This window comes from Rhamphochromis sp. 'chilingali', assembly GCF_963969265.1.
Source record: "Rhamphochromis sp. 'chilingali' genome assembly, chromosome: 18".
Lineage (NCBI taxonomy): Eukaryota > Metazoa > Chordata > Actinopteri > Cichliformes > Cichlidae > Rhamphochromis > Rhamphochromis sp. 'chilingali'.
In genome coordinates, this window is record NC_137945.1 from 19,635,977 (window position 1) to 19,658,738 (window position 22,762).

General features: G+C 43.5%; 2 protein-coding genes across 3 annotated transcripts in view; one reads left to right on the forward strand and one right to left on the reverse strand.

Annotated features, from left to right (window-relative positions):
* The window catches only part of pola1 (polymerase (DNA directed), alpha 1), a 64,021-nt gene extending 61,716 nt beyond the window's left edge, over positions 1-2,305 (forward strand). For both annotated transcript variants that reach the window (XM_080864927.1, XM_080864928.1), the window contains exon 37: positions 1,488-2,305. In XM_080864927.1, coding sequence (XP_080721053.1) covers positions 1,488-1,624 — 137 coding nt within the window. In that variant the 3' untranslated portion in view covers positions 1,625-2,305. The remainder of the gene's footprint in view (positions 1-1,487) is intronic.
* Positions 2,306-8,024: 5,719 nt separating this feature from the next.
* arxa (aristaless related homeobox a) lies at positions 8,025-13,892 on the reverse strand. Its single transcript, XM_080864983.1, has 5 exons — positions 13,381-13,892; positions 12,498-13,062; positions 11,019-11,064; positions 9,056-9,387; positions 8,025-8,366 (listed from the first exon to the last, which is right to left on the reverse strand). Exons 1-5 carry the CDS (start codon positions 13,568-13,570, stop codon positions 8,099-8,101), a joined length of 1,401 nt encoding a protein of 466 aa, XP_080721109.1. The 5' UTR covers positions 13,571-13,892; the 3' UTR covers positions 8,025-8,098.
* Positions 13,893-22,762: the final 8,870 nt, after the last annotated feature.

Here is a 22,762-nt window from a genome sequence, read left to right on the forward strand (position 1 = left end):
GTCGGCCATATGGAGGACTTTGTGTGTGATTTAGATAAACACAGACACACTTTGTTTAATTAATCACATCGATGTCCGTTTAATCATTTAGTCATTTAAAAAGATGAAGCCTTTAGTATTTAATGGAATTATACCACCTAAACCAGCAATGTGAACTCATCACTTTGGGCTGAGGGTAGCAGTGACATAAGCAGTTTTCACACATGCACTGCAGCCCTTCATTCTTAAAGACATCACCCACCAGACGTGATTGCAAGAGCGTAAATGTCCGATGTAGTCCACTTGGACGTTAGCCGGCTCCCACCCTGCTTTGGCACCAAGTCTTTGTTGTTGTCTGGTGCATTCACTGCTAGCAAGTGAATCTCATGTTTGTATTTCCAGTCCTGAGAATGAGTTTGGCTGCACATGTAGCACCCGGACCCCTGCTGGGTGCTACAATTGGGGGAAAATATCCGTGCCCGATCTTCTGAAATCGTCCAAAGTTAAACATCTGAAGACGGCCACAGTCCCAGCTGCAGCCAGCTTGTTTTTTTTTCTTCTTTTTAATCAGTTAATATGCAAATTATTTACTCAATTTATCATTTGTTTTATAAAGTGTCAGGAAATAATAGTTTAATAAAAATGCCCCATGCAATTTTCCACAGCCTCACTGCTCATTGACTTTAATTTGCTGCTGACACCCTCTGATTGTTGTTGTTTACAAATAAGTGGTGCTGGTGCCTAAATGATTTTTATTCGAAGCTCCGAGGACCAAGTTGCAAGTAAAGTGAATAAAAGTGATGACTGCGGCTTGTGAGGGTTTTTTTTTTCTTTCTCCCCTATAATTGAAAATGAAAAGATTAAAAACACAGTGCCCATTTTCCTGCTTCTTCACCTGTATCAGCTCGCTGTTATACCTGATGTCGCATGCTGCACTCATTGGTTTGACGCTGTGTTATTACTTGGTAGATGATACTTCATCTACACTTGACGCTTGGTATAATACTGTAAAGATTTGGTTGTAGTGGCCGCCCTGCCCGCTCAGTCTTCTCTCTGGCCTTATTGCGGCCCACCTGGAGAGATAACGGGGGCAAAATATTGACTTGATGCTCTCGTTGGGGTTTTCTATCGATCGTGTGTGTGTGTGTGTGTGTGTGTGTGTGTGTGTGTGTGTGTGTGTGTGTGTGTGTGCGCGCGCGCGCGCCATCGACCCATCAGTCCAATTCTGTGTGGTCTCCCTCCTAGCCCTCAAACTTGATAGCATTACTTGCAGATAGCATTGGATCTGTTAGCTCTCTCCACTTAAGGTTAAAACACTCTTTAAGTTTTTATGAGTAGAAACAAAGTCATTGTGCTCTCTGTTACTCTACAGTAGGACTCTGCACAGCTTAATCCCACGGATGGAGGGCAGCTGAAGTCATCCAAGAGTGAATAGTTAGGTTGAAATGCATGCATGATCCTTCTACAGAGCTCTAACAATATCAAATCTTCTTTCTGTCCTCCTTCAGAACCTTTTAACAAGATGAATGAAGAAAAAGACGTCTATCGGAAGCTAAAGGATGTACCAGACAAAGCCTTGGCATCCAGCGGGTACTCGGAGATTAACCTGGCCAAACTCTTCCAGGCTTTCTCCTCCCTCAAGTAAAACAACATAAACCTCCATGAAGACGTCACCACCAAGAGGCTCCAGTTTCTGACTCAAAAAGCTGGACATATGCTCACACAACCACATCTGTTTTCTTTGTTTGCAGTTTCCACATATAGACCTCAGCCTCCTAACCCTTATGTCATCTACCCTGTAGCTAATGGTCTTGTAATATAGCTTAAAACCCAATCACAGCTTCCCCATCCGCACACACACTCTCTCATTATTTGACCCCGTCACCCTGGCTCTGTATGGTAAAGGGGAGCAGCAATCATACCTAAATGACAGCCTATTGTGCGTGCAGAGGCTAGCTGTGCCCAGATGTGTGTGTGTGTAAGTGTGAGAGTGTAAAAATGACTTATCCTCAGAGCAGCCAGTATAGTCCAAAAGCAGCTAATTACCCAATGATAGTGACCCCAGCCTCTAAGACCACTGGATGCCTGCAGCGATCGGACACTTGTTCTGATTACTACCATTCATCCTGTGTGTGTGTCTGTGTGCGTGTGTGAGTCAGATCAGTGGATGAAAGAAAAGAGTAAAGGAGGATGCAGGGAGAGACGGGGTGAGGCAGGCCACACGCGCTGCTCCCTCGCTCTTTTGTCCCAGTATCGAACAGCTGATCTTCTCCTCCACTGCGTCTGTTTTAACTGATGTCATTTCATCTCTTTCACCCCCCCCCCCCCCCCCCCCCCCCCCCCCCTCTCTCTCTCTCCTCCTTCCTCCTCTGTGCAAATTGTTTTTAAAGCATTTAATGTTCTGTGTAACAGAGTTGTATCTCTCGGTAGGATTTTTGTCCTGTTTCTTTGTAATGATCAGAATATTTTGATATTGAACAATTTAATGTTTTTCATACTGAAACCTCAATAAAAGGCTAAATGGATAAGAAGTTAGTCCTGTGTTGTTTGGGGAGTGGGTGGGGGAGACGACAAACTGGGTGGGTGGAGATCCTGGTTTGCCACTGTAATGGCACTGTGATGGCACTGTGATAAAAGTCAGATTTATTAAATTGGGGGAAAGAATGTTCACAACATTGGGACATCTGGGTAGCTAAATAGAGCGTCATTCAGCATCATTTGCTCACAGGACCACTGAAAGCAACAATGAATCAATCATACTACCCAGTAATCTGTGTCCAGAGCCTGATGTAGCTCGTCATTTTCCTCCGCATCTTCAGGATCATATAGATTAGAATCTGCTGCAGCAGGTTATATGTAGTGTTAATAATATAGCTCCTGCATCAAACTGTTGCTAATAAAGTCTATAATGAGTACTAAATGAAATAAATGTCCTAATATTATATACATTAATTTTTTAATCTTATTTTCACATAAAGACCAACACAGAAAAGTCATGTCCCAGAAATAAGTCTAATCAGGAGCTGAGAGAAGACTTAAAGCCTTCTATTAGGACATTTTATAAGCCTGTATATTGACATGTTAGTTTGTTCTAAAAAAATTCATGATGTGATATTATAGTATATAGTATATCAGAAATCTGTTCACTATTTTTATTACAAATTATATCAGTAAGGAAGCTGACTAAATATTCACTGATAATTTATGGGACAGGGGTGGGATTAAATAAGTGTATACTTCTTCCCACTCCCTTTCAACATGTAAATTAATCAGAATGTTTTTTTGTATGTAATTTGTATAGTATATTTTTTTTCTCTCATTTCTTTTCTAAATGTACTTGTATATTGTTCACATGTTGAAATAAATTACCAATCAATCAATCAATCTAGGTAATCATTTGAGGGTAGAGTATTTTACCCAGTTAAATCCCAGTGCACGAAGCATTCCTGCTCACTGATTGCTCCCAGTGCAAGCACACCGTTAAAGGGATTAAACTATAACGTTTGCCCAAATGCATGTTAATCTATAGTAATGCCAGCCTGTGCGTACTAAATGCTGGCTGTATTTACTCAGCTCTACTTAAAGTTCAACATGTAACCCGCTGCTTGAGTGTTTCTCGCGTTTTTCCTCCCAAGAATTCTCCTTTGTGTTAATACAGTCGAGGGATTTTTTTTACTCCATCCTGCCGTGTGCATTTCCATAAACACTGTACGCCTCACAAATCACTTCAAACCACTGTGACTTGTGAAGGCAACCTTAAGTGGGCCGAACACTTAAACCGTGATTCACTATGCAATGGATAGAACATGCTGAGTGTGTGTGAGAGAAAGCGTCTGCATGCATTTACAGACATAACTTTACATATTTATTAAAGCATATTAGTTCCACTACTTCTCCCTCACTAACTTATTTTTTTCCTTCTTTACTTTCCCCACCATTTAATCACCCTCAGCTCACAGTAGCTGTGCTCAGGGCTCCTGTTCCCTCTATCAGACTGCGGGGTTTTTTGAGTATGGGCCCTCGTTTTGTCCTCCCGCTTTGCAGTAAACCAGTCAAATGAAGTCCCCTGCATTAATTTGACCCTGCTAAGCTAATAAGGTCGAACAAGTCTCTTTGTATTGTCGTGTTAAGCTTTATTGCTTGTCGTTTTGACCAGCGATGGACAAGGTAGGCTTTGATGAGGGAATTAGTCCCCTATTCTGTCGCTGTTATTCATAGCGCGGTGGAACATACAAGCACCAGAGAGGGTGTCAAAAGGAGAGCTGGTCCTATTGCAAAGTGTCTCCCTTGTTGGAGCTGAAAGGGCGGTTATGAGACGATAAACCGCTTAATACACTGAGCTAATTGGATGAGAGCAAGAGAGACGGGGGAATTAAGGGGCGATCCGAGAGGGGAGCGGAGAGCCATGGCCCTGCTATTCAGGTCTTTCATCGGGCCTGGTTCTCCGCCTGGGGGGAAAGGAGGGGGAGCCGTTCATCAAAGCGCCTTTTAGAGCTCCTCTCCCGGGGACTGAGTGAGGACTGATCCGGCTGAGGCTGTGGAGTGATTGGACCTATTCTCTCTGGCAGGGACGTGGTGGGGGAGACGAGGCCCGGGAGAATCCAAAATCACGGACCAAATCAAGTCCAGCAGCTCGGGGAAGGAGAAGGAGAATGATGAAAATGGGCAGACAAGTCAGTGGGGGGAGATTTTCTGGACGTTTGGATTTACCTGCGAGAGGCGGGCAGTAGCATTAAGACCCGCTGCACTGACGCAATCCAGCAAATAATGCAGATTTGGCGTCTTTTTTTTTTCCCTTTCTTTTTTTTTCTTGCAGCCAGTTTGCAAGAAAACAGCTCGCGATTGGACAGCCGGCCCCATTTTTATATCAACATTCATTATCATGGTCATTCATGCAATAAGGAGCCTCCTGGCCTAATCCCAAGTGCAGGCGCTGTCTTGAATGGAAGGGCACACATCCAACAAGTGTGACTTTATAAATCCAGAGCCATTGGCCTTCGACAGCATTTCAATTTTCTCGCCTTTTTGCGCTGCAAAGAAAGTTTAAGCCTCGCTCCCAGCGGGTCACCCGCCTCCTGGCATTCCCCAGATATTAGGGACAAATTGGTTTGCCATTCATTAGTTATATTCACAATAAGATTAAAACTTCCCGGACAATCTCATCAAAACCCTATACAGGAAAAAAACACACACGCTCCACCGAGCTTGAGCAAAAGAATGGGGGAAATTTTAAAAAACATGGAGCTCTCACACATCGTGGATGGTGGTTTGGGCACATAGGAGAAAATTGGTTTTTATCTCTTTTTTTTTCGGCATTATGCTCCAAGGGGCGGCTGGATGACTTTGTCAGAAGCTGCATTGGGATAAATTCAGATACATCTTTCCATCAGTCTACTGCCGGATCTAATTCCTGCATGTTTGGAGTAAAATGGCTGATTAACAGGTATAAGATCATAAAGCAAAGAGCACTGAAGGGACAAGAACAGGTTTTCTTCTTCTTCCATAGATGCACACAATAAAAACATGGGCTACATTAATCCGCAGGGTAATTTCACGCGATTTGGTCGGGCACCGAGGAGAGTAACCATTGATTGCTGTAATAGTCCTGCATCAGTATAGCGAGATCCAATGGAGAGAGAGAGAGAGGAGGGGAAGAGGGGGGGATTGAGGGGAATTAACTCTACGAGGTTGTGTGTGTGAAAGCAGTTTGATGAAGTGGTTTGTTACTTCATTAATGACAAAGGGGACTCGCTTCCATCGAGACGGCATTACAGATGTTAAGACCAATTTAGCGCCTTTAAAGGGTTTTAAAGGAAGTTTTGTGACGGGCCCCCCAAGATAAAGTGGGCGATCTAATTGAAAACCCCTCTCCTTTGTCGCGCGTTTCACATGTTGGGGATTAAGCTCATGAATATATGGTCAGTATTTTGTCAACTCCACTGAAGAGGATAGACGCACGCAGCGCACCGGATTAAACACCTCGTGGATTTTGGCTTTCTGCAGGTGGAGCTGCATCTCGATAGATTCCTCTTCTTTGTTTCAGCTGGCCTGCAGGCATGAGTGAACACCAGACAACCTGTGAGTGAAGCTGGCTGGATATTTATTTTACATTCCAGCATTGCTCTCTAATGGCACCGGTGGCATACATTTAAAATAAATAAATAAATAAATATTCAATTTAAGACAGAAAGCGTATTTTTTTTCCATAACACTTTTTATTAATAGTTCTATAATATTCTATTTCGCATTATTTAATTTTCCTGGTTTTAGGCCTATGTGAGTCCTAAAGGAATCTGAAATAATAAACGATAACAAATTTTACCAATGTAATTTATTCAAATTAGTTATATTAAACCAGGAAACGTACAATCACTTAATAATTATAAGAAAAACAAAAACAAAAAGCGTCCTTCACTCATTTCCTTAAGGGGGGTAGGGAGGGTGACATAAATAATTATCTAAAAACCTAATAATTGATAAACACGGGTGGAATTCTACACAGGGCGACATTCATTACACACTACACCGAGTGCAAAGGATCAAAACACGGTCTCTTGAAATATACACGACCTTGTTTTGATTTTTTTTTTTTTTTTACTCCCCCCCCCCTTTTTTTATTTTTTATCTTTTAAACGCAGTATGTACAGTTCTCTCTCACACAGTCAGGTCATTAAAGAAACACCAGATCTCTACGCTGCTCGCGTGCCCTGCAGTCACACTCAGCGGAAATGCCACCGCTGCGATAATCAGACAGGGAGGAGAAAAATTGCAGTAAATTTACAGAAATCTCGTGCTGACGTGGACTCAAACCACCTTAAACCACACTGAACTGATACAGGGATTTAAAAATATAGGCCTATATATATTTATATATATATATATATATACGTATATATGACGGCTGAGTGTGACGGTCGGGTAGGCGAGCAGTGGAGAGGAGTCAGGCTTGTAGAAGAGAAGGCTATGGAAGGTCTATGGACAGTTTTCCTTTGGTTCAGGGTGGACCTCCTCCAACACGCCTTTGTCATAGATGCAGACCTGCTCAGCCCACATCAGTGCATACAGATTAAGCAGTGTTAATGTCGAGCACTCGCCGTTGTCCACATTTGAAGTAGCACAAGATTTCTTTCTAGAAGTCTGGGTTCCCCTGCGGTTCTTCAGCTCTCACAGCGCGCGCGTGCGTGTGCGTGTGTGTGCGTGTGCGTGTGCGTGTGTGTGGAAGATGACAGACTCTTAAGTAAAAACAGCCTGAAGATGGTCGGTTAAAAAAAAGAAAAAGGTGTTTTTAAAATAATTGAATGCAGAGAAAGAATTAGAAAAATGCACAGAAACTGTGGATTAAAAACGGCCTTTTGGTGTCACCCACATTTATTAAAAACAATTAGGTTAAAATGGATTACAATAAGTGGACACAGTTTTAATCTAGTTAAATTGTATTTAATATTTAAATAACGTAAAGGCCTTTGGAATGTCGCAAAAGTGAAGTAGAAATACTCAAAATATTTGTACTTAAGTACATTATTTTAGTAAATATACTTCCACCTTCCTCCAATGGTGATTTATTTATTTTATTTATTAATTTAATTGTATTTTTTTTTATCTATTTGGTAGTTAGACTGTGTAAGTCACGTTCATGTATACTATAAAAGAATCAAGAAATATTTAAAAGTCTTCTGTTAGACTGTGTCTTAAAATAACCAAATGTGGAAACATTTTAAAAAGTTAAATATGTAATTTAGTGGACTGTCTGTCAGGGAAGTGTGTGTATGGAGTGTAAAGCAATGTAATAATAACTGCAATTACCACACACACACACACACACACACACGCACGCACACACACACACACACACACGCACACACACACACGCACACACACACACGCACACACACACACGCACCTTTATAAAACCAGTGCTCCTTTAAATTTGGTCGTGCTATTTTTGGGGGTGGGGAAACATGAGGTAACAGGGATGGCTAAACATGGAGGGGGGGGGGGCAAACAGGACTTCAGCTTCCAGAGGTACAAATGGGGTATTTGGAGAAGTTTTGGGTGGGTGGGGTGTCGTGGGATGGGACATAAGCCCAGGACGGGGAGGTCTAGAGCTGGTGTTGAGTGTTCAGCACACCTCCTTCCCTGTGGCTCCGGTGGGCAGGATGTTTAGCTGGGTGAGCTGAGCTGAGTGTTCCTTGGCCTTGAGGCGCAGCGCGGCGATACTCGAGGCTCTGCGGTCCGCTGCGGCTGAAGAAGTAGTAGTGGAGGAAGATGAGGAAGGGTCAGGGAGGACGGGCCCCGTGTGGGAGGGGTTCTCTACAGGAGGTGCGGGCTGACGGAGGAGAGCTGCAGCGGTGGAAGCACTGGTCAGAGGACCCATACTGGAGAAGAGCCTGAAAGAAGAACAAAATGCAGAACTCTATATATATTATTTGAAATTAAAACCATATTCAAGTTTAATTTATGCATTTCACTCTCTTTGCTTCCTACATCAGAGTGCAGGATGACCCAAAATCCTGTCAGTGTGATGGCGTACGAAGAGGAACAGTATTGCCTGCTCATTAGAATTCTCAAACCTCCTCCTTGGAAAGATTTATGTCATGTATTCCATTCTGACTTCTTTTATATTAAAGCTAAATAGAAAGCATAATGGTGTATAATGGAGAAGGTAACTGTGGCATATGGAGAGTATCGTGTCACCCCTCCTCACAGCTTGTCTTGCACAATCACACGTTCTGTTAATTTATTAAGGTGTTTGACAGAGTGATTACATGCCACTGTGAATGGTTAACAGTATAACATATTTGTAATCAGACACTGAGATAAACAGTGAGGGAGTGTGACTGAGGATTAGTGTAAACATCACTCATTAGAGTTGCTGGCAGTTTATTTTAAGCTCTAATGCTGCTCTGCATTTTCTGTCTGTGTCTGCCTCTAAAATTGTTGTCATTTACTGTAAAACACAGGAATAAACATGAAGGTCAATTTTTTATTGGAGGAACAAAGTCCAACGGGAGATGCGTTGTCCAAAGAATTATCATTCATTAGATCCAAGGGAAGTCTGTCGATCGGTGCAGCTTACCTGCCAAAAGTGGGTCCAATAAAGGCAGGGTGGCGAAACATGGCAGCCGTGCCCAGGAAGGTGCCCAGGCCGAGTGGGGCAGCCAAGGGTGGGCCAGAGCCGTTGTGAGGTGGTGGAGCCAAGCCTGGGAAGGCTGCAGCTGCAGCTGCTGCAGCCGTCCATGCAGACTCCAGAGCTGGATGTGGGTGAGGAGGGAAGGGTCCTCCCTCTAGGTAGTGGCTGAGAGGATGGCCCGCTGCAAGAGGGCCTGGAAATGGCAGGCCTGACGGGTGGCCCTGCACCCCGGCCTTCTCGCGTTTCCTCCACTTGGCCCTTCGGTTTTGAAACCACACCTGAGGGCAGAAAAAGATGAGAAACACATTAGTATTAGGAGCAAGATGGCAGATACAACACAAAAAGATATTACTTTTACACTAATAAGTGATAAAGGAGAAAAGAAAGAGCAAATTTCCTACATAGAGGCAAAAGAGGCGTCTGCTCAAAGCTAGTTGTAACCCAGGTTAAAATTAGATCTATAACTCTCTATCCTGCTTACTTCACAGCAATGTCGCACTCTAATTAACATAATCTCTATTGAATGTTGTGTCAGTGTAGTCTAATAGTTGTCTAGTTCAGGTGGTGGCCAACAGGCGGAAAGTCACCGGTAATTACATGCAAGGTAAACCCCGCCGCTCACGGTCCCTTAAATCTACTTTCTGTCTAATTAAACCCTCCTCCCTGTAGACGGGCTTCGGGTGGGGAGAGATAATTAAGAGCGGTGTTAACAAAAGATCCAGAAAATTACCGCTGAACTGGCTCCAATAACAATTAATGCGCTTTAAATTAAATTCTTAAGAGACGTCGAACGAGTGACTTCCATCCAAGAGACTATTTAACTTTCCCACGCATCCACTGTTGCCCAGTTTGCACTGCAGAAGCACGGGACTCTCACAATGAGCAAAATGTCAACATGTGGAAAGTGACTGAACAGAGCAGGGGCTTGAGCGACAGGCACTGTGCGCGTGCACACACACACACACACACACACACACTTCCCAGAGGGCTGTTTAGCATTACACAGCCCCTCGGGAATTTATGAGTTTTTATCACCTCCTGATGGCGCCCGTTAAGTGATTTGTTCACCTACGGCCCCTAAAGAGACATCTGTTGTTTTACCTTCGGCCATAACATCTCGGAGCTTCCACCGTGTTTATGAGCCCGGGCTTTCGACATGCAAGCCACGCTTTCAGTGCAAAGCGAAGGAGAGAGGGAGGGAGAGAGGAGGGGGGGCATGGACGGATGGATGGATGGAGAGAGAGTGGGATTGGGGGGGTTGTTGGTGGTGGAGGGGTGAGGGGGAGCAAACACCTTTAATGGTCTCTCATTCGCTCCCAAGTGCAGAGCATCGGATCAATGCAGGTCTATTGCAATCACATAATGGGAAATCAAATAGCATTATCCCTCCCCTTTCTCTCCCTCCCCTCCCTCCACCTCCTCTCTCTTTCATTCTTTTTTTTTTTGCACACGCACACACACACACCTCGGCCTCGCCCCCTATCTGTGCCCTCTGATGGGAATTCAAACACCATCTCATCCCGGGAATACAGACAGTGTTTGCTCCTGCACTAAGTATGCTTTTTATGAATCGCCGGCCTCGGCTTAATAGCCACTAAAACGTCCCCAGTTTGCGTGTAATAACATTCAATAACAGGAAGGACCTTCCCCGCGCAGCGACTGGGGCCATTTAACACATTTTACTGTAATAAATTATTGCCTCAAATTGGCCCGTAATCGTTGATCCTCAATCAGTGACGCATATCACCGGTTATTATCCAGCGCTGCATATCGGAGACATTTTATAGAGGACAGATAAAACATTAGAGGATGCTGCTTTTCCTTTTCTCCCCTCCACCCCCTCCCTTATATTTGATTTACAAGTCAAGCTTCTCTTTTTTTCAGATAAAAGAAACACGGAGCCACTTACTTGAACGCGGGCCTCGGTGAGATCCAGGCGCATTGCGAGCTCTTCTCTAAAAAAAATGAAATAAAAAGAATAACAAAGACAGAAAGAGGAAGGGAGAAAAAGCAGAGAGACAGTAAGAAAAGATTCAAGGTTACAGGCCACCATTTGGAAGCAACGCAGAATTGCTGTTTTGTCCCCTCCTGTTGTTCACTGTCAACAATAGACGACCAAAAATAGGCTGGATTTTTCCCCCTCTCTTCCCCGACATGAACTGCAGAAAGACGCCATAGCCATATTCTATTTTCCCTGTCACGGATGGAAAGAAATAGGCCTAGTGATTGTTAGATTTTCCTTAGCCAAGGCCTGTCACCGTAACAACATAATGGTTGAAATAATGACATCTAAACTAGCCTGCCACAAAGCAATTGACGCTCCCTTCAGCTATACACAAGATGAGCTCGCGGTTCAAATTAGACCCACGAGTCGCCTTAAAGTAGATCGACTGAAAAATAAAATAAAAAATATATATGAATAATCCCCAATAGGAAAATTGGAAAAATTAATTTTGCGTAATGTTTCAGAAGAAAAGTCAGAAGTGTCAATTTAACAGAAAATGAATGAGATTGATTATTATTATTTGTTATTTTATTTGGTTTTGGTTCAAACTACTAAAAAAAAAATAAAAATAAAAATCCTGGATAACATAATTTTAACAAAATGTATAAAATATCAGCTTGTAAAGCTCTGGATTTCTTTCAGTGTGTGTGTGTGTATGTGTAGGAACAACGCGTTTGTACACCTGCCCTTGGGCTTGAGGTTAGGCCCTGACTTTGAGCTCGCAGTATCATGTCCAACAGGTAACCTGAGCTGCTCCACTTAATTATTCCTCCACGCAGGAACACCGCTGCCATATGTAGAAGCAGGCACTGGGTTTCTTTCCTTCTTTTTTTAATAAGGGGGGTCTCCCCGTTAGCACTTACAGGCCCATTGTGCTCAGTTATTTAAAGCACGGATTTAGTGTGGGGCATTTTATGAGCTGTGATCGGCGCAGTGTCCTGTTACACACGCGTGGAATTACTGGGACTGTTTCTGAAAAATTTTTATGGGCTAGGGGAAGTGTTTATTTAAAAATAAATGCAATTAATTATCGCCTTCAGTTATGGAAGTATGAAGGAACATATGGCTCGTTTAAGGTTTAAGCGTGTTCATTTAACTCTTAGCTATAATAATAATAATAATAATAATAATAATAATAATAATAATAATAATAATAATAATAATAATGTAGGGCAACGCAGTTATATATATGTTTTACATGGACATTAAAATTCAATTTAATAGGCCTACAATCGTCCCTTTTAAATTCGTTAAGGAGTGATGCAGAATAACTGAAAATAAACTGTATTTAATCAAGTTAAAATTTTACAATAAAAAACAACATTTTTTCCAAACACTTCCTGTTTTGTTTTGTTTTTTCTTTTCTTTTCTCTTTTCTCTCACCTGGTGAAGACATCGGGGTAGTGAGTCTTCTGGAAAGCTCTCTCCAGCTCCTCCAGCTGGTAACTGGTGAAGGTAGTCCTGTATCTTCTCTGCTTCCGTTTCAGCATCCCTTCCTCCGAGTCACTGCCCGCCGACAGACACACGCTGTCTTCCCCGTCCCTCACGTCCCCATCCCCGGCGTTCAAACTCTCCCTCTCCTCGTCCTTCGGGGATAGCGCCACCGCGTCCCCGCAGCCCTCTTCTTCCTTCCCTGCGTCCTCCTCGAACTTCAGCGGACCGAGCTCCACCAGTCCCATGCTGCCGTCCTCCGAGGCCTCTCCGGGGCTCTGGTCACCCTCTCCCCGGCTCAGCGACGCGTTCTCTCGGTAGGACTTGCTACGGCTGATGCTCACCTGTGGCGCCTGGCTGATTTTGAGGCTTTCGCTAGCTTGCTCCAGCAGGAGCCTTTCCCTCTCCAGCTTCTCTGCGTGCTCATGGAGATACTTCCCCCCAGGTCCGTACAGCCGGCGGAGCTTTGGAGGCAGGTGCATGTCAGCGCTGAGAGAGATTGGCTCTTTAGTTGGCCCTGAGAGAGAAGCGTGAGAAGGATGTCAAAAATAACGAACAGGCACTTCAATTTTCTTCAAAGCTAAACTAAAATGTAATATTTTCACCGGCCTTTAAAATGACCTGCTTAGTCGTGGAAACACTTTAATTAATCAAAGAGAGATTCTTGGGGCTATAATGGGCTCACCTACAAGCTTCATTAGAGCAACTCCTGCAGAAGCGTTACTCACATACTTTAGGGCTAAATTAGTTTGCTTTGTTACCAATTCACCCCTCCTTACAAAACTGCCAACCGATGTAAACTATCATTCCAATTTTCCCTTTAAAATAAACTCACCGTCGGCGGTCCTGTCGAGCTCCACTCTGCCGGGCAGACCCGTCAAACTTTGAGCCCCTATCAGTCTGACCTTACAGGGACTCCTGCGGCCCAGAATGCTGTCTATGCAGTAAGAGGAGAGCAGTGTCGGGGATTTACTGCTCTTCCTCTCGCCCCGGTCGTGGATATCTTCCTCAAACTGACCGCTCATGTCGACGCTTCGGTTTGTCTTTCGGTAACGCCTGTCAGTCTCCCTCTCTCTACCTCTCTGCCCTTCCTCTCTCTCGGGGTCTTCTTCTTCTTCTTTTTTTCTTCGGCTCCTCTCAGGCCGGCTCGTCTGTTTACCGGGACCGCTCACTCCTCCCTCCTTCTCCTTCTCCTCTCTCCCCTCTGTCACTCCTGTGTCACACTCTCAGCTAATGACAGACAGCGGTTTGGCTGCCTCGCGTTGTGCTCCGGGTCTGCCAGGCGTTTCTCCGCTCCGCGCGCTCGCTCAGCATAGGCTACGTGTGGGCTGTTGCTGCGCTCTTGATTGGCTGGTGTGTGTATGTGGGGAGAGAGACAGCGCGCAGCTGCTTTATATATTTTACATTAAAGTTAATTTGAGGGAGAGGCGACAAAACCCGACATGGACTTCGCATTCCTCCGCGGAACGGACTCAAGCGGATGGAGCAGCAAAATCCAAAGAAACTAAAAAAAAACAACAAAAAAATAACGACTTCTCCAGCTCGTTGGTGTAAAATGTCTCTAACACCTTTACTTACTCTAATTTATTAGCGATATAGCCTCATAAAGCAATGGGGTGCTGACAGGCTAACAATGTCATTAGCACAATGACTTTGGAGGAAAGTACCACACATAAGGCTACAAAGCACAATTTCACAGCTTTTTTTCCTTCCCCAGGTAACACGCCATTTCATTTCAAAATAAAAGCACACGCGTAAACGATAAAAATAATAATAGCTGACTTTTAAGTTGATGTTGCTGGCTTACTGGTGCTAGCTAACCGGGTATGTGCATAAAAGAGAGTTGGGGCCTATCAGCTTTTTTGGGGTAAAGGCCCACTAACAGCTAGCCTACCTGCCAAGTACATTGTATATATAAAATATGGTATTAGCAGTATAATTTATAATACTACTCGGGACTAGTAATGCCCATAATGACGAGGATATTTAGATTTTTTTATTAGTAATTTTATAACATAACGATAACATTAAAAAAATACTATACTAATATAATAATAATAATAATAATAATAATAATAATAATAATAATAATAATAAGGAATAGGCTTTTGTCTTCTTTGATCATTTCCATGGTCTTTATTATTACTTTTCTACTATAATGATAACTATAACATTTTAGGCTATGAGTTTAGTTTTAAACTCATGGCTAATCCTTGTGCCAACATGCAAAAAAAAGAAAACAAAAATCTGGCGCGGAGTTTGTGTTTAACCACTGCACCTGCGTGAGCCATGTCACAGACTGAGTCACATAGAAATATAAAAGATCAACACAGAGATCAGAATTTTGTAGCTTTTAAAAACAAAAGTTTATTTTGACAGGAGTATAAGCATTAATGCATGCATCTAATTAATCTATCTATCTATCTATCTATCTATCTATCTATCTATCTATCTATCTATCTATCTATCTATCTATCTATCTATCTATCTATCTATCTATCTATCTATCTATCTATCTATCTATCTATCTATCTATCTATCTATCTATCTATCTATGTCTTACTTTCTGTCTCTCTTCAATTGCCTGCTCTCTGCTGGAGTTGGGGATTGACTTAAAAAGTGAGGGTGGCGCGCGGTGATGAGACGCCGCACGGGGAGTCGCAGGGACTCCGCTGTGGAGAGGGGGAGAGATGGAGAGATGGATCGAGAATGTAATTTTAAATGAAAGTCTATTTAACCCGCTGTGAATGGCATGACCCCTATCCTCGCCTCAGAGCCCATCACTGTTAAAAGGATCATTTTCAGAATTCAATCCAAAAACTTCAGCAAGCTGCGATTTACTCTCTCCCACTCTCTCTCCTCTTCCCCTCAGTATATATCTGCCCAGCTAGAGCTTCACAGCAGACGAAAAATAACAATAAAATATATGTCCAAGATTGCACAAGCTGCCCCCCCCCCCCTTCTCTTCTCTTTTATCTATTTTTAAGTCAGAGCTTTACGGCCCCTTTTGTGATTGGAATTGGAATAAGAGCGCAATTGATCTCAGCAAAGTTAAGTTAAGGTGCAGGTCGCTTAGTATTAGAAGAAGGTAAACCCACCTAACTCGGTTTCATCTCCTTTTTTTCTTTTCATTTAAGAGCCTTACAAAAAGTTAACATAGCTGCTTTTATAGAAGTATCGGCGGGAGTGTAATATGAGAGGAAAAGTAATGCTTTTTTGATAGCATTAACCTTTCGTGGCGCACATTTCCTCAGAGGCCTGTGAAATCTGCGACACGAGACGGCACAAAGACAACAGCCAATATCGTCTCGTCATCCGCGTTCACGATAAAACACGCAGTCCTGCATGCTGTCACCTCACTGATGGTGTCACATTTAATCTATCTGCAACTTTTTATTATCATTATTATTATTTTTCTTTTATTTTGTGGTGTCACAAACTTCCGAGCTTGTTTATTTTGCACGCAAATCAATGTAATGAGTGTAATAACAATATAAAATGTTATGCCTTTTCCCGGCGCGGTCACAAACAGACGTGCGTAATACAGACGGGTATTTAGAGTCGCTCTGTAATTTGGGGGCCACAATTTGATTCATTTATCCGCACACTGTTATTAACCCTGTGGAAAAAGAGATGTCAGCCGCCATTTCAGCCAGCAGGACATCCGCGCTTTGTTTAAATGCACTAATTACGCGCATACATTAGAGGGGGACGGAATAGCCTGAGCGTAATTTTCACATTTTTCAGTTTCCCGTCTGTTTGACGTGCAGGTGAAGAGATGGCGGAAAGAGGCCGCCTTCAGTTGCAGCGCCACCTCCCCACCCCCTCCCCACCCTGTATTTTCATAACATCCTAACTTGATAACATCCAAGGGGAAACACCGGCTTGTGCGCTTTTCTGTTCGCTTAACGCTCGCATACTGTGGCTGTGCAGCTGTGAACTAGACCCTAGAAGTCCAGAGGCCTCTCAACACATTCACGCCAGTAGGAAACTAATGACGCATTTAGTAGTGCATGCGTGCATTTTAATGGCGTGCCTCGGCCTTTTTTTTTTTTTTAAATCTGTAACGCATGCCTCGTCCTCTCTGAAGGCCATGGAAGTGATACTCATGAAGTCCATCTAGGGCCAGCAGGTTGCGGTGGACCTATAGCAGGTCATTCAGCTGGCGCCATCTTCTGGACGGAATAGCAAATTGCTCGCACAGGTGAGCATATTGCACCATTCATGTGTAACCGCGCTTTCCTGCTCCATCCTCACCACTGCCTGTATTGCCAGTTCATATGGGTGGATTAAATGTAATCAAAGCGGAAACCTCCATCCACCTTTAGGAGACAGGTCTGCATGTGAGGCATTTCATATTATTATATTATTATTGTAATAATTTTTTTAAACTACTAATTTGCCGTTGCGTTTTCCGCTGCCCCCTCAAGTTTGCCTCCGCTTTGCATCGCCATGTTGCACCAACTGTCCTTGGTGACGACGGCACATCCTCCATCCATCCCCGCGCTCTGACATAATTGGACACTTGCTCTGCTTGAGAGGCCAAGCAGGAAAAAGAAGGAGAGAGAAAGCGAGTGTGTGTTGGGAGGGGAGGGAGGCTTTTAAGGCGCGCGTAAGCAAAGTTAATTAGCGGTTATTAACAGCCCGCATAATGAGAGCGAGAGGGAGTCAATTTAATGACTTTGTTAGCGCGAGTTCAGAGCGACAGGCGATGATCGAAACAACAAAGACGAGCGCGCACGCAGCCATCATGCGTAATTTCCAGCGGTAATGCGGTCTGATCAGAAACAAAGGGTTCTAATTTCGTTCAACTGACTCGATAATTTGTCCTTATGTAAGGAAAATAATTAATGACTTAATGCTTCAACAGAAGTAGCTTTCCTTGTGAGAGGGTTTTTTTGGAGGCCTAGTTTGCTGGAGAAGGTGGTAAGGAAATCAATTTCCAGACCCATAATTATTTACATCATGAATTTAAAACGTGGACGTGTGCCTCTGCTCCCAGTTAGTGCGCAGACGAGGGAGAGTCTATTAGGAGAGGAGAGAAGGAGTTTCGCAGTCTCCTTCTCTCAAGCAAATTGTGTGTGGCAACAAATGGGCCACTTGTTATAATGTAGGATAATAGATTTAGATATTAGAACAAACAGCAAACCGCGAAGGATATGGACCGGATGTAGTTTGGCAAACCGTTAAATGTAATAATAAATGCAATATTTAATGCAGTTCATCAGTGCAGATCTGAAGGGTTTGGTGGCAGATGATTCCTGGTTATACTCTGGAGTCCAGCCTCATTCACGGCTGTATCCCCCCCCATGTGCAGGTCACTGTGGCTACCGCCTCGCAAATCATCCAAGCGCCTGCATGCGCGTCTTTACGCATGATTTCATCATTCCACAGATGGGTTGAGTCGGAGGAAAGATGTGAGCGCCATTATCGATTGAGGGAGCATGAGACGCCTGCGGGCCACTCTTGGATTCATGGCAGGTGGATAGGTCACCCACACGAGAGCGGCAATTTCACGGCCCTCATTGTCTCCACTGATTACTGCTTTGATCACAGGAATCAAGAGCCCGAGACTCTCGTAAACCTCCAGCGTGGTCCAGGGAGCTCGCGAACTGAAGAGGTCATCATGCTTCATCATCACCATAACCATCGACATCATCATCCTCATCATCACCATCCTCATCATCACCGCTAGTTGACCATACCAACCTGGGGCGCTGTGTGTTTTCACAGGCGCGTTGCCCTTTTATTGATTGCGTGCCTTAATTTTAATTCGATTGCGCGAGTGTCAAAAATTCCGCAAGAATCATCCTAGTAATGAGATAATCAAAGTAATATATGCAAATCAGTTATGTTGCCAGCTTATCAAAACCGGAGTGCCCCCCCTTGAGTCTGAAGAAGTCCATTTATTCAGTTAGTGGCAATACCTTGCGCAAATGGCGCGATGCAAATGACAGTTGATTAGACTAAATTAAGAACCTCGTTTCTCCCTGACCTTGTCTGAGTTTTATGTAAATTCTTTTTTTCCCTTTTTTTTTTTTTGCTTTAATGTGATAAAAGTGCATTTTTAAAACCTCGGCCTTTGTAGATCCGAACAATATTTTCCACGAGAAAAACAATGGCCAACCTCAAAACATAACTCAGTGTGTCAGTAGCTTGGATGATCCCCTGACTGGCTCTTTTGTGTCTGTCTTGCTGTCTGTCACAAATCTCAGTATACCTTGACCCTGGTGCAACACCCACAGTGACAGAAAGTGTACCGTGATAACTTCCTTGCTGTGGGGGAGTGTGCCTGGAAGATGGACTAGGTGTGGGCGCCTCTGGGTGTGGGTCTCCTTGTGTGTGCCTGTGTGTGTTTACACAATTATGTGTACTCATGTGTGTACCATAACATATTGTCTAAGGAGACAGAGAGAGTGCAGTTCAGACTTCCTCTCTGTGGGGTGTGCGGGGCCTGTAGATGGGAAAGGAATAAATCCAATATAGATTGCAGGGCTGCGCTGCCTCCCGCTGGGGACCCTCAGACTTGCAGGCCAGGATCGAAGTGCTTTTCTCCACCTAAATTGGCCCGAGAGGCCGCAGGAGCAGCCGAGCTACACCCCCAGCACTGGGACTGCCTACGACCTAATGATGGTGCTGGGGACAGACGCAGATATACTCATGCGTACACACAGACGGAGATGCACGCGTTTTATACGTACACACCCGAAACTCACACGCAATCATGCCCAGATTGATATAACATCAGTCACACTCTTGCACCAGTCAAACACACACTTTGAGAAGAAAACCACACAGATATAAACACACCCTCCTCGTTCTCTGATGTTGAACACACTCATTCCTTGTCCAAAGACCATTCACCTCAAGCCTTCCTCTTCACATCTTAGGCCACCCCTCAAACCTACCTCAGCTAAACTACAGATTTAGAGGAGGCATCCTCACTACCTGTTCGCACACTCCAGAGAGGGAGGAGTGAATAGCATAACTGGCACCACACCAAGTGTCTGGACTGATATGCACTGCTACCATTTGGTTCCCCTGCAAGGAAAACACCACCAGCTCCCCAATGCCATTACGCTTCCTGCCAAACGTCCCGGCACTGTCATTTTGGTTCTGTCCAGGGAGCTAATTCTATTTGTGATGATGTGCCGCTGGGAAGGGTCCAGAAACAGTGTGACAAAATATCCTATAGATGGACATTTGTGGCTCAGTGAGTCTCGGTACCCGCTCGCAGGGCATTAAATGAACTACATAGCTCATCTCTAGAGTGTAGAGCTGGAAGATGTCATGAAAGACCGTGTGCCTTTTGCAGATACAGTTACATTTCTGCATTTTATAAACCATTTTAAATCACTTTTCTTTTCATGGGAAGATTTACGTCATCTTTCTAAACAGATTATTCTATAATGCAGATCGTAGCGCGATCTCACCAGCTCGCACGTCACAGTCTTGCTGGCTGTCTTCTCTGTTGCAGGGAACTCACTTATTACAAAATGAGTGTGGTTAAAAAGAGGATTCAGTGTTTTTAAACTGTTTCGTGGTTACTGCAAAGTGTAAGAGTTTATAGATATGCTATACCGTTTGCTTTGTAAGGCAGGACAGAGCTTTCCCATCCTGTAATAACACTGCTATAGAGCCACTGATATCCTGCTTTTTTGTGTTTGCACTACCATCTTGTATCTTTTCTCTCCTTCGTTTTGTCTTCTCTACTATTTTCCACTTTGTATTTTCTCCCTTTCAGCTCGCTCACGCCTCTCTTGTCTCTTGATACTGACACATCTTTTACCCTGTTGTCTTCAATAGTCCACTTGTGTCTTTGCTATGGAGCAATTCATTCAGTTGTCCCTGGCTACACCCGGCTGTTTTTTTGCTTGCAATTTTCACGTATCGCCTTTTATTTATTTATTTTTAAAATTTAATAACTCATCTATGCCCTTGGGGAAAGCACATTTTGAGTTTATGCGTGTGTGTTTGTGTGCGGCGCAGACACAGAGGATGCATACTAAATATCCTGAATGCAAAGATAAGTACGTGCAGTACACAAACATAGGCCAGAAACACATACACGACAAAATCCTTTTGACATCAATAATTGGTAAATCCTCTGATTAACTTGTAAGAATTGTCCTTAGAGTGCTTAAGTAATTGTGTTTGTGTGTGTCCTTTTTTATTGCATGCACCCCCTCTCTGTAAAGCACATCTTTATAACCAAGCAATTCCAAAGCAATTTTCTCTGTGGGAGGAGAGTGTAATTTTCTATTCTGTGACACTGTGATGTGTAAGAAACTGGGAGCTGGCGCTAAAAGGTGTCTGTAGTGTGTGTCTTGGTGTGGGTGTGAGCCACTTTAATGGCCAACGCGGGGCGGGTGGCGGTGGTGGTGAGCGGGTGCATGTCAGGAAGGCCATCATTTAATGACTCCCAAATAGTGCCCTCCTCGTTAGAGCTATCGTCCTGGAAACGCGGGGCTGTGAACCACGAGAGCGCCACACGCTGCAACAGTCTTTTATCTTCATATTAAACCATTTGCATAACATTACCACGATAGATAAGATTCAGGAGATACTCAACCTACTCAGGGAGCGACAGAGAGAGAGTAGACACAGGAGACACAGAGAGGGTATACTACATGTCCTTGCAAATCTAATCAGCGTTAAATGGAGCTGTCAAATGTGTGTGTGTGTTGTGTGAGTGTGCATTTGCTACTGGAAGGCTCATGTCAGGAGTCATTTAACATTAAAGCGCAACAGTATATAACAGGGCTGTAATTACAAAATGCAAGAATCCAGATGTGACATCTAAATACAGCAGTCATTTATCGGTGATACACAAAATAACACCAAATGGCGTGTGTACTTATATGTCCTTCACAAAGTTGAGTTTTAATGTTTTCTTTTTCTTAACGTGTCGCACAAATTGTATTTGTGGCAGCAGCTCTACAGAATACAAAGAAGTAGCTAATTAGAACAAATTACATTACTAGCATTTTCAAAATTGCAGACATTATTTGCATTGACGGCAGCATTTTGTGCAGCATCAGCAGACTAACAAAAGGCTGAAATTCGTGTTTTTTATAGGCACACCGAGCTATGCTGTTTAAAGTGGTTTGCTCTGTTCTGAGGACTGTCGGATCTGCAGCTGCTCTTCCCTGCTCAAAGAAGAAAAGACTTATTCCAACAGAAAGAGCAGGAAAATGTGCAAGCACACGCTAATTAGTTGTTGCTACTTGCCACTACCCGATTAGCACAGTCAAGAGTCCTGTTGATCTGTACAGTATATTGCGATTAGTATGGATATAGTGTATGCCACTCTGCCACGTCTAAGCCACTCACAGGTGGAGTGAATAGCATCGACCATCTCATTACAAGTCTCTGTTCTTCGCAATCATGTGGATTAGTAACACTCCCCGATGGCACCAGCCTCCAGCTGGACAATGTGCCTCGCCCCCACCAGTGGCTCTGGTTATTAAAATCCTGTATTGAGCCTGAAGCTGAGCATTTCTTTGTCGCTATCTTGGCATTTTGAAACTATATGTGATAAGTGACGGATACTTCAGTTTACAGAAGGTAAGGCTAAGCCCACCCTGCTTTATCGTCCTTTTGGACACAAATAGGGAAGATAAGAAATGAAACTAGAGACCGAGAGCGTGAACTGACCAGGAAAGTACTTTCTGCAGTCATACTTCAAGAAGCAGAGGGCTGTTTTCCTATTAATTTCTATACATCTATAATTTTTTTTGTAGCCAGATCCCTGTTCTTCATTAGGAATTAAGATTTTAGGCAATTCATCTTAAGCTTTACTATGTTGATACTTTACTTAATACTCCATAAGAGCTACTTAGGAACTGCTCACAAAGAGCCCAAAGTGCTGAACTGTTCTCAAACCTCCACAGATCCCAAACCGGTCGAGCATCTGGAAGCTGTATCGGAATCAAACCTTCACCACTGCAGCCCCCTAGTTCCTGTGTCCAAACCGAGATAGATTTGAGCTGTTTTGATGACATGAAGAGGACTTGCACAATATTTGTAACAAGGTTTTAATGTTGTGGCTATAAACACACTGGATTACAATTCCCTGCTCAGACTCTGGTAGAAGTTTAAGTGTAGTTTAAGGGTATAAATAGTATATTTTAAAAGTATTATGACAAAGCTTCAGGTGAATGCTTCAGGCCCTGACACTGACTCGATAAGAGAAAATACCATTGTGCTGTTCAGCT

Bases quoted from the DNA above. Each gene is read 5' to 3' on its own strand.
- arxa (XM_080864983.1), bottom strand. From the start codon at position 13,570: ATGAGCGGTCAGTTTGAGGAAGATATCCACGACCGGGGCGAGAGGAAG. The intron at 13,063-13,380 runs GTGAGTTTATTT...CTTCTCTCTCAG, and splicing joins GCTCGACAGGACCGCCGACG to GGCCAACTAAAGAGCCAATC. The intron at 8,367-9,055 runs GTAAGCTGCACC...TTCTTCTTTCAG, and splicing joins ATTGGACCCACTTTTGGCAG to GCTCTTCTCCAGTATGGGTC.